We start from the raw sequence: 12,440 nt of genomic DNA, 5'->3' as shown, positions 1-12,440 counted from the left end.
TATGGTCCTTTCCTTGAAGTCATTCAGGCTTACATGGACTGAGCAGTGTTGATGGTTTACCTTAGATTCCTTTGAGAGGTTTTCACGCTTTGCATGGCTGTTGGGCTATTTGGACCAAAAGGAACAAGAAGACCTTTAAAGAGCTCATTTACAAGGGCTTTCAGTATGATGGAGAAACTCAGGGCCCAAATATTTCATGGACACTTGTTTAAAGAGAATTTTGGGGTGGGTGATCACAAATTTCTTCACACAAAGGAAATCAATGGCACAGACATACAAAGTAAGAGATGACAGATCAGGTGCTTGGAAAGCTCCACCTGAAAGTACCATTAACTCGATGGTAATTCTTGAAAAACAGTGGTCCCTCACAAGTGGGAAGGGTGTTTTGAGATCATAACGCTGAGGCTCTGAATACATTCTTCGGCCCTGCTAGTGCTATTGATTCAAACGAGGCAAAGGCCATCACCCTCCTTTTCAGAGTTCGCCTCCTAAAACCAAATTTTATTCAATCATCTTTGAAGGGGACTCACTAATCTTATAGCTTGGAAAAAAGATGATTCAAAGGTCCATGAAGCATGGTCAATATTTGATGAAATATGGGATAGAAGTACATGCATAGAGGCAAATTTTTTGCATACTTGGAGAGAAACAAATAGCTTAGCTGACACACTAGCCACGGGGAACTACATAGGGTGGACTTCTTTGTATAACTGCCAGTTTTGTAAATCAATCTAGCATCTCCGAAACTCTGATCTAATCAGACTGTCAGAGTGATAGGAAATTTCATGCATGACAATACATTAGTAAATTGTAAATAAAAATAAAAATGAATTTGGGCAATCCTAGCATATCAAGGGACCCACTCAAGAACTGAGCAAGCAACGCAATAGTATTGGCAAGATAAGCAATTTAGACTCAACATCTAAAGAGGTGAGAGAACTAGTGCCCCCCAATGCTTTTCTAAACATACTCTATACACTAGTGAATTTAATCCACTCCATTTCCTTCATTGGTTTAGAATGAGATGTCCTCAATGGAACCTTCAATCCCAGTAGCAACTATGGAAATTCTTATCAAGTCAAGGGGCTAGTCTTGATTACTTCACTGCCTTCTGGGATTGACTATGAGTTTGAAAACATCCAAGCTTCTATTTTTCATTTTAGCACTTTCCCATTATCAATTGACACCTTATTAGTCTTGCAGAGGAAACTATACTTAAATAATCTTAAGGACAATGCAAGGTGTTTAGATGTATCTGCACCGAAAAACACTTTGCCTGGACCTCAACTACAGTAAGACCAATTGTGCAGAGCAAGGAGATGAACATGTCATCTCTCACTCTTTTGGAACTAAGAGACATGGACTTGTGATTGGTTCTGTAAGAAGAGGCCTTAGGCTAGAGGAACTGAGCCCATGAGAGGTTTCAGTAAAGTGCATAACCCTTTAATCAGGACCTAAGTGTTAACAGAGGATTTGGTAACAGCTCTCTTCTCCATTTATTGCAAGTCAGTATTTTCTTCCATGACCGTTAAATGCTTAAACAACTATCCAAGCACTATCAATAGCTAGTTTCCCAGTAATCAGTCTGAATCTTCCAGTAATCTGATAGTGGACTATAAGAGCTGCAGTCAATATGACCAGATTTGCAAACAATCTGTTCACTGCTCACTGATGATTCACCATTGGAAGTTAATTTTATCTGATATGTTTCTTCTACCAAAGATCAGCCCTTAAAGTTGTAAATAATATCTCATTCCAAAACATATCTTATGCCTGATGCGCCTCTGAAAATGCTGAATTGTGCAGGATCTTGTGGTTTGGAAAGTGATTGGGAGCTAAAATAACTTAGAGATTTCTCTACTCTCAGCATACCAGTATTGACCTGATACAACCCGAATATATGATACTCCTTCAATGCTTGTATATTTAAAATCATACAAATAGAAAAATAGAACATAAAGCAAAACATAAATCATGCATCATGACATATGGAAAGTATTCAAATGGAAAGAAGAAGAGAAGTTATGCACAAGTTAAGGAGAGTAGGTGAATTGAAAACAGATAGTCCAATACACTTAGGTTTTGGACTACATACATGCACACAAGAGTCGATAATTCATGAAAATTGAGAGATTGAAGAAAATTTTGCACATATAATTAAAGCCAATTGGGCGTAAGTGGAGACATGCAACCGGAGTATTATGTGATCACGACATACCAATGAAGCTGAAGGGCAAGTTCTATAAGACAGCTGTGAAACCAAGATAGCTTTATTGGGCAAAATGTTGGGCGGTCAAGAAGCAACATGCCCATACGATGAGTGTAGCTAAGATGAAGACGTTGAGATGGATGAGGGGTAAAATAAGAAGGGATACAATTCGAAATAAATACCATTCGAATGAACTTAGGTTTGGCACCAATAGGCGATAAGATGAGAGAAAGTAGACTAAGGTGGGTTAGTCATGTGCAGCGTAGACCCAATACAGTACCTGTTAGGAGGTAGTAAGTTGAAATGGAAGGCTCAAAAAAGGCAAGAGGTAAGCCCAAAAGGACATGGTTGGCAGTAGTGAGAAGCTATATGGGGACTTATGGCCTCACAAAGGGTATGGCCCTTGATAAAATAGAATGGCAGACAAGGATTCGTCTAGCCCCACCCCAAATAGTTGAAAAAAGGCAATGAGGATGATGATGATGATGAACCTGCACATAGGCAATAATCATGGAAAGCTTTCCTTTTAGAAATCCATGTCTCTTCATGGTCAACACCTTCAAAACAAACTGTCTGCCACCTATGCCATGTATTTGTTGGTCCCAAGAAACTTCATGATTATTTCTCTATTGTTAATTTACTCTCTCACAAAGGGTTGATCCATTTGCATATGTTTGGTCTCTTTATGAAGCATTGGATTGATGGAGATGGCTAGTGCACTTAAATTATAACAGCATAGTATGCTACTGCACAATTTGAAACCAAGAATCCAAGCAAGGCTCCTTATCCATATTTCAAAAGGGAGTACTACCCTTGCCTTATATTCAACCTCCGTCTTGACTTGCTAGTTGTGTTTGTATCTTGCTACACCAGGATACCAAGTTGCTACCCATAAACATACAATAACCTATAATTGACTAAATAACTATAATCATGCCCACTTCACCACATGACTAAATGTTGCATAATAGGCATGCCGTTATGCTCTCTACCCCAATAAAATTTGGGTTTTGCCATAGAACTTTCCATCTTGAAGAGGATTCAGCAGGGACCATGAGCTCAATGCACCATCAGTTTAGTGATTCAGAGTGGGGTGTACACAAGTCCTTTAGAGGCGATCCTAAGGCAGAGCGGGTCCTTAAAATGTACTAGGGTTTATTTTTCACGGTAGTAGGGTTTATTTTTCATACTCTTTGCATTGTAACTTGCTATTGTAAGTAGGCATGCCAGTATTAATAAAAGAAATTTTTGAATTTATACACAGTGATTGTTCAACATTGCCACCTTTCAAGGTTGATGAAAACTTATGTGTTCCACTCCCAAAGGCAACGGTCATGGATTCAATAGCAAGTTTAACTTCACTAGTTCACAAGAAATAGGATAAAAGAACAGAAAAGCAACTTCTTCCAGTTGTATGATCAACAGACCCAAAATCAATGATCTAGGGTGCAAAAAAGGTAGATTAGAGGACATGGTTCACAGATGCATGCATACCTAGCTGCTCCACTAGTGTCTTAGAGCGAAGGCAGCCCTGAGAGCATCCAACTGGTGCTAAAATTCCTCGATAACATGGTTCTTGGATCTAATACATTGGGCTGTGCAACTTATGTTTCTCCTCTCAATCAATATCCTATTGACACTTGAACTCCTTTGCTTTTGGGTCTAAAGTGTGGATGCAAATCCAAAAAGTGCTATCGAGCGGGTCTCATCTACCCACAATGGGAGCATTTTAGTTTCTCCTTTTCACAACAGAAATTGAGGCATGCTTTGGTCCTTTTGTACCCACATTTCCTCACCTAAACTTGTTACAAAGGCTGATCATTTCCAGGTTTTCACCACCTAAAACTTGTTACAAAGGCTCTACATTTCAAGGTTGATTCTAGAACTTTGTCCCCCTACAATTGTTTCTTCGTCTCCCACGGACTAGTAGAAATGTTGGGGTTATAAGAACTAACATTTAAGACGACATGAGCCCCTTCCTTTTGCTTCAACTGATTTTTCTTGAACATGGATTTCCCATTTATGTGGTGTACACATCAACACACCATACATGTATATTCATGAATCCAAATAAACAAAAACAAAAAAAATAAAAATTTCCAAATATGCATGTCGACACAAATTTCCTGTGTTTGTATGTGTGTCATCATGAGTGTCTCATGCACTTGGGTGTTGGATTCTCCTAAATACACACAACACTTGCGTTGTTGTAACCTAGGCTATATATTATACATGCAATAATGTGTTGGATACTTTACCGGTAGCTGTATCCTTGACATGGATCATATGCGACACCAAGGCATATCCTGACTGCCCATACATATCCATATCCATATCCATATCCAGGCATCTAAGATTAGGAGAGGTACAGCTTCTTCATCAACTTTGATTGGCATATTCCCAAGAATCAGGTTCTCCATGATTGCTTTTTCACTTCTGCAATCCCATTCAAAAAAGGCAGGCCAATTCCCACTAGAACATCTATCATGAATGTTGCATCACTGCAATTAGAATAAGATGTTATCCTTTTATAGAGTTCTTGCATGTCACCAACACAATTTCCTCTTTCACAAATTTAGTTCTCATTCACTACAGCGATACTAATAAAGGTGTCATCAACAAGAACTGTATAATCAAGATGTATTATCCAGCCATGTTCACTCTTCCATGCCTTTCCTAAATCAAGATTCCATGTCAAGTGACTGCTTTAGAAGACCATACTGGTATGAAGAGTTTTTGTTCCTAAAAACCAATTAGTTCTAAAATCAAAGCAACAGTATCACAACTTTAAAATCATATATAATAAATCCACAAATCAAGGTTTGAACCAGAAAAAGAAATAAGAATGGTCCTGCACAACTAGTTAAAACTACATTATCTAGCTATGCATGGCAGAAAATAACAATATCAAGCAAACATCCAATTGAGCTACAATAATAAAAATATAACAATTATTTGACATAATATTAGCACAGTTACAATGCTCAGTACTTATGAGTAGGACCATACAAATTGTTGCTTTTCACGAAGTCCCAGATCATCAATCAATCTTTTGACTTCCATCTCACTTTCTGTCTGCACCAACAATCTAATACATAATCAGAATACCAATTATCACAAAAGCATAGTAAAGTTGGACAAAAGACATAAGATGCTGAATATATACAATTATAGTTTTTCTAAGTATGTATAATTAATAGCATTACTTTTTGCTAGTTCGCGAGTGGCTTGAATGGGCACCCAACTCATTGCATTAATGTGAAAGATGTAAAGATATATATATATATATATGTATATATATATATATATATATATATAACACTGAATTAAAAAGGGATCTACACGAGCTCAACAACGTACAGGTGTTCTCGGTACATCTCTCATAAAATTACATCATCATTGCTCTTGGTGTGAGGTGGACAATGCCCGTCTCATGTAAATAAAAGCTCATCTCCTTGAAGGAGGTATGTGGGTGTCTGGGATGCAACTTCAGATTTTCCATATAATCACTCTCAGTAAAGCTTATTAGATTAATGTCATCTTTCTCTTTTGCTGAATCTGTTCCTCTCTAGCCAAGAGACCTATGTAATGGTAGGGAAGAATGCCCTCCTACTTTGTCAAGGAACTTGTTGGGGAATTTATTTTGGAAACAGTGTGCTACTGAGCTCTGGGTTTGGAACTGGCTATGATAAGTGTGTTGAACCTCCACAAAGCAGTTTCCTAAAGGTGAAGGACAAGGAGCAAGAGGTGAACAATTATGCAATTATTTCATATTTATTAAGAGGGTAAATCAATAACTGAAAACAATAAGCATTGCATTTGTAGCATATTGAACATAAATGATATGTATAAAAGAGTTTCACTGGCGAAAGCAAACCATATGTACAAGTGGTGCCAATGGACAAGTGCATGACAAAGGGAGCCAATGTAAAACTAGCTAACTTTTGTGATGCACGGATATTAAAAAAACCATTTCACTAATCCCATGGATAATTGAACGAGGATTCTCACGTTCACCTAAACACAAACTATCTTATCTCCAATTCCAACAGAAAAAGTAAGTAGTGTCATCCTAACAATTAAATCCTTGAAGGTATTTGAAATTATCATGCGCAAAAGTATACAAGGTAAGAGCTCATCGAAAAGATGTTCCATGGATGCACACATGAGCCACATTGTATAGAAATTACTCAATCTGCAAGAGAAATGTCGACTTAAAATTAAACTCAGTGGTGGAGGACAACCAGTACCAACATCGTAAAAAGTTTTGCCTGATGGGACATACAAAGTCTGTGACTTAGTATTGTTATCACTAAGCAATAAGATAATAACATGAATTAAATATGACAGGATATAGAATAAAGTCAAAATAAAACAGAGTGAGGACCAATGGATGGCAGAACTTATAGATTGGGTTATTAAAGAATAACTTATTTCGTGTATTGGGGAATTTCTGCTACTTTTATATACTTTGGGATACTTATTTTCATTGAGGGTATTTTTATCCTTTGTAGACCCTAAACAAACATTTAAAAAAGATACTAGTGGGCCATAGGGTGGCTGAATCTCATGTCACTCTCTCCCCTCTACGCTTTCATCATTTCTCTCTTCTTTCTTTATTTTCCTCTTCTTTACCCTCTCTCTAGTTATGACACTTTTTACTGCTCATGGTATTGTTCACAATACTGTTCATGTAATCTTCAAATGGTATCAAAGCACTGATCTGCTTATTTTCTTCTTCTCTCTTCTTTAAGGAAATAGCTACATTTTTCTTTTCAAAAAAACAAAAGAAAGAGAGAAAAACCTAATTCTGTTAGTACTGATTTCGTCAAGAAATATTCCTTGTTATGTGTGTGAGGCCAACATGGTGGCCTATGTATGTTGTGCATGTTCATGCCATTGAAAGGTTCCTCGAATGTAAGAAGTCGAGCGTAACAAGTGTGAAATTCTGCAAGGTTTGTTGCAGCAGTTGTGAATGACTTGTTTTGGGGTTTTATCGTGCGTATAGTGGAAAGAGCTTTGTGCACCGGCTTTTAAACAAAAGCATGTTCTCCCTATAGTTGATTGAGAAGTTATTGTGTGCATTGTCTATTGGAATTTGTGGCCTTTTAAGGCCTGGAGACTTGTAAAAATGATATTTATAAAGGATCATGCCCTACATTTTTGGTGGTTAATGACCCTAGTTATGTCCAAAAACTTTACCCTTGGACATGTGGCACTACTAAGAAGGTTTCACAGTGGGTTTTCCCTTGTCGAGGTCAGAGAGATGCCAGGAAGGATATTTGTAGGCTAGGAGAACTATGTGTGTGCAGTTGTAAGCTTGTGAGAGTGAGGGCCAAAGCCTCAACAAACTTCCACATGGAATGTACACATGACAACCACATTACCGAGATAAAACCCTCTAGAGATACGTGTGCATGTGCATAGAGAGCCACCTTTATACTAAAGTGACACGTACTAGACCTGCTCTTAAAAGGAGAAACTGAAATCCACATTTCGAGAGTACAGTACCACTGTTTATTGGCCAACTTTGACAAGTCAATCATGAGCCCTTGCATAAGATTGTGGGTTATGGGTCTTTGTTGGGTTGGTTTGAGAAGACAGTTGCCGATCGTGGTTACTAGGTCAGGTGGAATGTCATTACCGTCCCTTAGTTTGACTCATTAGTACCATTCCACATTTGAATATCTTATTTTTATTATAAGAAATATTATTGGGAATTTTATAAAAAATTCAGAAGTTTTAAAATTTATTTTTTTCTATAGAATCTTTAAAAGCGTATCTTTATAATTAAGTAAATAAGGAAGGGAACATGTGGGGACTTGGATCCAGCCATAGGAGGATTCAATGCCTTCAAGCCCAGCCCAATTTGTTATTAAGAGTTCCTACAAAACCTAGTTAGACCACCTCGACCTAGTAGAAGTTACTTGCATTGCAGGTATCGCGCGAGGCTCATGTCAAGACCCAAGAGGAGCAGTTGGACGACATCTGCAGGAAACAACATTGGTGATGGTGGCATCGGTAGACCTAGCCATTAAATCTAGATGCGGTGGTGGCATGAGGTACAGCCATGCAGGCGGCAAGTGGGACGTGGTGGTGGGAGAGCTGACCACTCACTCAGGCGCATGGTGGTTGCACGAGGATCGACTGTGTGGCATGATGGGGAGGCTTAGTGGCTAAAATGGGTGTTGGTTGGAACTGAAGTTTATGGGGACCCAGCAAAGGCCAAGCATCTAACGAGGACGTCGGAGTTTGGGGTGGTGGAGACTTGTCAGACCCATTTTCTCTGTAAGCCTCATGTGACCCATGTGATGTGTGTGCAGGCAGCCATGTGCAAAGAGCAGTGTTTCAAAAAGCGCTAGGCGGCACCTAGGCGGTAGGGGGGTCCAAGCCGCCGAACGCCTAGGCGGGCGCCCAAAACCTGGGCGATCCAGTAGAATTTTTTATTTTTTAGGTTCTCTCTCTAAAATAGCTCTAATGGGTTTTAGAGTTCAAATGAACATAAAACCCACAATTTTTCCCCATTAGTATTAAAAAAATGACCCAAAAATACCTCAAGGAGCCACATTTCTGCTCCTGGGTGGGCACAAGCCCTGGGATATCTGCCTAGGCAGCCGCCTAAGCGCTGGGCGGTCCGCTTTTTGAAATTATGACAGAGAGCTTGGTACAAGGGTACGGACAGGGCGGACAAGTGAAGAGGAAGCTGAGGGTCTGACCATCTTGGATCCCAAAGGGAACCTTAGAGTGACAGATGGAATGTAGACGGCAGGCATAGGACCGTGGTGCACGACCAAGGAAGTGGCACGTAGCCAAGAGAAGGCAATACGCGACCAGAGGCCGACACTGCACTGCACAACCATGGATGGGCAGCACTTTACCCTTGTAAGTATGCTTTTCTGCTATGTGGTGGCACTAAGAGAGTCTTAACTTGGCATCCAAGTATTGCACGCTTGGAAGTCAGGCCGCGGGAGCTAGGTAACGAAAAAGCCCCTGTGACATACCAGCCTAATGGCAGAATCAATACACTATATCAATCACGAAACAAATTACCACAATACTTGATGTAGCTACAAGAAAACAATTTATTTGTTTATTTCACAAAATTCTACTCTTCATCAACCCACAGAGCGTAGGTCGAAGGGGCGAAGGAGACAATACCCTGAGTTCATAGCTTTATTGACAAAATTGATTCATATATAGAGTTAAAATTTTTGTTGAGCGAACCAGATGTTTGGAAGGCATTTCCTCTCCCAATATCAATGTGCGAATGGGCACTTTTCAAAATCAAATGCTGAAGAAAAATATAGGACGATGTTAAGCACCAGCAGAGAGCATGTTTGGATTAAAGGTCCTCTTTCAGATATTGAATTTTGTCTTAGGGAACGACCTTTTAGGTATTGAGACAAACCAAAGGGTAATTCATTTTTTGCATCTAATTCAACGATCCATAAACAAATTAAACACAGTACAGATTTATCGCAATGTAAGAGAAAAGCTAACCACCAGTATTTTCAGAACTTCCCACATCAAGACCAAAGAAAAAGAAAATAAACTTCCAAAGCCATAGAAAGTGAAAGATTCTGACTACTGATGGAAACCATCGAATCAAGGATCTTCATACAGCAGCATGAGGGAGAGAGTTGGTCAATCTACATACAGCCCTTCTATCAAGCATACTTCTTGCATGTGAAAATTCTATTTTATATGGCATTTCTTTATGATTCTATGGTTGCTACTTGCTAGACTAATCTTGTGGACATCATTGCATCCAAGCATTAACTAAAACTATACATGTCCTTTACCTGTGCTATCTTTAAAAATATATTCCCAAATATTGTACTGTAACAAGCCAAATCAGAAACCTGAGTAGTAAGCAAGAAAACCAGGATGAATAATTCCAAGGAACAACAGATATAAAATGAGTGGACATTATCAAAGATCCCTTGAGAAGCGTATGCTTAAACAATTCCACAAATTGCCAACAAGTTAGTCAAATAAGTGAATAAAAACTTGAACTTCATCAACTCAATTCGCCCAAGTCTATTCTATTTGGCTCCTTAGCAAGTTTTAAAAGGCCCTGTTTGAAGATATTTTTCAGCACCTTGGGTCCCCGATGCAGAATAAAAGAGAAGTCGGTTAATAAAGCCTTGAAATACAGCGGAATTCTGAACAGTCTCATAATTGCCCCAGAACGAGTCAGAATGTTCTTAAGCACACCAAAAAGTCACCTGCCAAGTTTCGTTGCAATCCGACATGTCTAAAGCAGTGCAGACAAAAAAACAATTTTGGAAAAATCAATCTCTAGCTCCATGAAACAGACCCCATAACTGGAGCTCTATTTTCGGTGCGCCAAATTGCTGTGGGACCACCGCCATTGGATCCGACACGGTCGAAAAGCCCTATGGGTCAAGTTTTGGCTTAATCGGGCACTCCAGGACAAAGTTATGAGTAAAAGACCAACGGGATAGGCCGCACACTATTCCCGTGCACCATCCTTGCACCAAATCAACATTAAAGGTAGTTGTTTTTACAGTCTCGGGCAGCGACTTTCGGGAGCCATATCCCACTTGTCCCGAGTTGGATCACACTCACATTTTGTGAGCGTGTTCGTCTCGTCAAGACGAGCGTTTTGATATGTGGCACGCCCCGTGACGATGCCCGAGCAAAAAGAAAAGCTAGACGAGTTGCTGATCCGTGAAGAAAGTTGCAGGAAAATCACCAGCGACATGCCTTGCTCGAGCGGCCAAATCACGGCACTCGCACATCGGATTAGCGCGAGACCAGTTCCATCGTGTGCGTAAGGTCTAGGGTTATCTCTGGTCCGAACCCTTACATGATGAATGGTCGGATTCGCTGACAAAGCCAATAAATTGACTATAAATTCCGGCACCAGAATTCCAAATTCCGGCCATAGCCCAAAAGTTGTGAAATCTTCGTCTGGGCACGAAATCGAGCTGCGTTTGTCGCCACGCGATAGTGACGGCATGCTTCGTATGATCCAGTGAAGAAATCATGAAGAAACATCAAGGAACGAGCACACTATCCATCCGAAGTTTTCAAGATTCATCGAAATTTCAAGTCGTATGATCGTCGCTTAAAAACACGATCCATGGCTCAAAATTGGTATCAAATCGATCGTCATGTGCCCTACAAGAAAGCAACCATCTATTTGACAAACGGGTATCAGAGCAACCCTAGATCATCCACGGAAGATCACGTATGTTCAAGGGTAGCAGCAAGGACTGTTATGGAATTCCATGCATTGTTAGGCAGGGGCAAAACAGTCATTTTGCACCATTTTTAAAATTTATTTTAATTCAAAATAATTGTAATTATCATCAACTGAGAAGGTTTTTGGGCATCCACCCATGTTTGGGCCCAATTCTATAAATACATGCTAAACCTAATTGTAAAGGGTTCTTCCCTGATTCCCCCTAAGGCATTCAATTGATCAATAAAGTTTGTGTTTCTTCTTTAAATTCGTGGGTACGTCTTGGAGAGAGAGAGAGGAGAGAGAAGAAAAGGGCTGGTACCTTTCGGTAAAGTAATTTTCTCTCTTCTCTCGTCTCTATCTTTTTCTCTCTCCTCTCGTCTCTATCTTTTTCTCTCTCCTCTCGTCTCTATCTCTTCTTTTTTTTTTCTTTTCTCTTTCTTGCTTCCTCTCGTTTTTTTCTTCTTCTTTTCTCAGCTTTTCTCTCTTCTTCTCGGTGAACACCACAGCTGTGGCAGAGCCGTGCATGTCATCCTCTTCCTTCTCTTTCTCTAACCCACATGGCGACAGCAGCACTGTGTGTCCCATTCTCTCTTTTTCTTATTCTCTTTCTTCTTCTTCCTGATCTTTCTCTCTGTTTCTCTCTATTTTATTTTCTCTGTCTCACACACACGGCGATGACAACGCCGTGTGCATTTTCTTCTCTCTCTTCTTCTTTTTCCTTTTCTCCTTCTTTCTTTATTCTCTCTCTACTCTATCTTTCTCTCTGTCTGAACATGCAAGGCGATGGCAACACCGTGCACAAATCTCTCTTTCTATTTTCTTCTCTCTCTGACACCCACGGTGGTAGCAGCACTGAGCGTACCTCTTTCCTCTTCTCTTTCCTTATTGTTCTTTTCTCTTTCCTAATATCTCTCTCTCTTTCCTTCTTTCTTCTTCGGCTCTTTCCCATTTTCTCTCCTCACTTTCCTTTGCCCTCTCTTCTTTCCTTTCTTCTCTTTATACTGTCCTTTCCTCTTC

At 39.7% G+C, this 12,440-nt stretch overlaps 1 protein-coding gene across 21 annotated transcripts in view; it reads right to left on the bottom strand.

Annotated features, from left to right (window-relative positions):
- The window catches only part of HEMG2 (Flavin containing amine oxidoreductase family), a 139,148-nt gene that overhangs the window by 83,880 nt on the left and 42,828 nt on the right, over positions 1 to 12,440 (bottom strand). For 6 of the 21 annotated variants that reach the window (XM_088869803.1, XM_088869788.1, XM_088869806.1 and 3 more), the window contains one exon: positions 5,219 to 5,284. Coding sequence is in view for 12 of the 21 variants with exons in the window: in XM_088869788.1 (XP_088725914.1) it covers positions 5,219 to 5,284 (66 nt within the window). In the remaining 9 variants the exon portion in view is untranslated. Of the gene's footprint in view, positions 1 to 5,218; positions 5,298 to 5,569; positions 5,930 to 12,440 lie in introns of all 21 variants that reach the window. The other 15 variants (XM_088869799.1, XM_088869800.1, XM_088869810.1 and 12 more) reach the window with 3 other exon arrangements.

Source organism: Amborella trichopoda, chromosome 6, assembly GCF_054954075.1.
Source record: "Amborella trichopoda isolate Santa Cruz 75 chromosome 6, AtrichopodaSantaCruz75HAP2 v2.0, whole genome shotgun sequence".
Taxonomy (NCBI): domain Eukaryota; kingdom Viridiplantae; phylum Streptophyta; class Magnoliopsida; order Amborellales; family Amborellaceae; genus Amborella; species Amborella trichopoda.
Note: the sequence above shows the minus strand (reverse complement) of the source record. Positions and strands in the feature narration are given on the sequence as shown.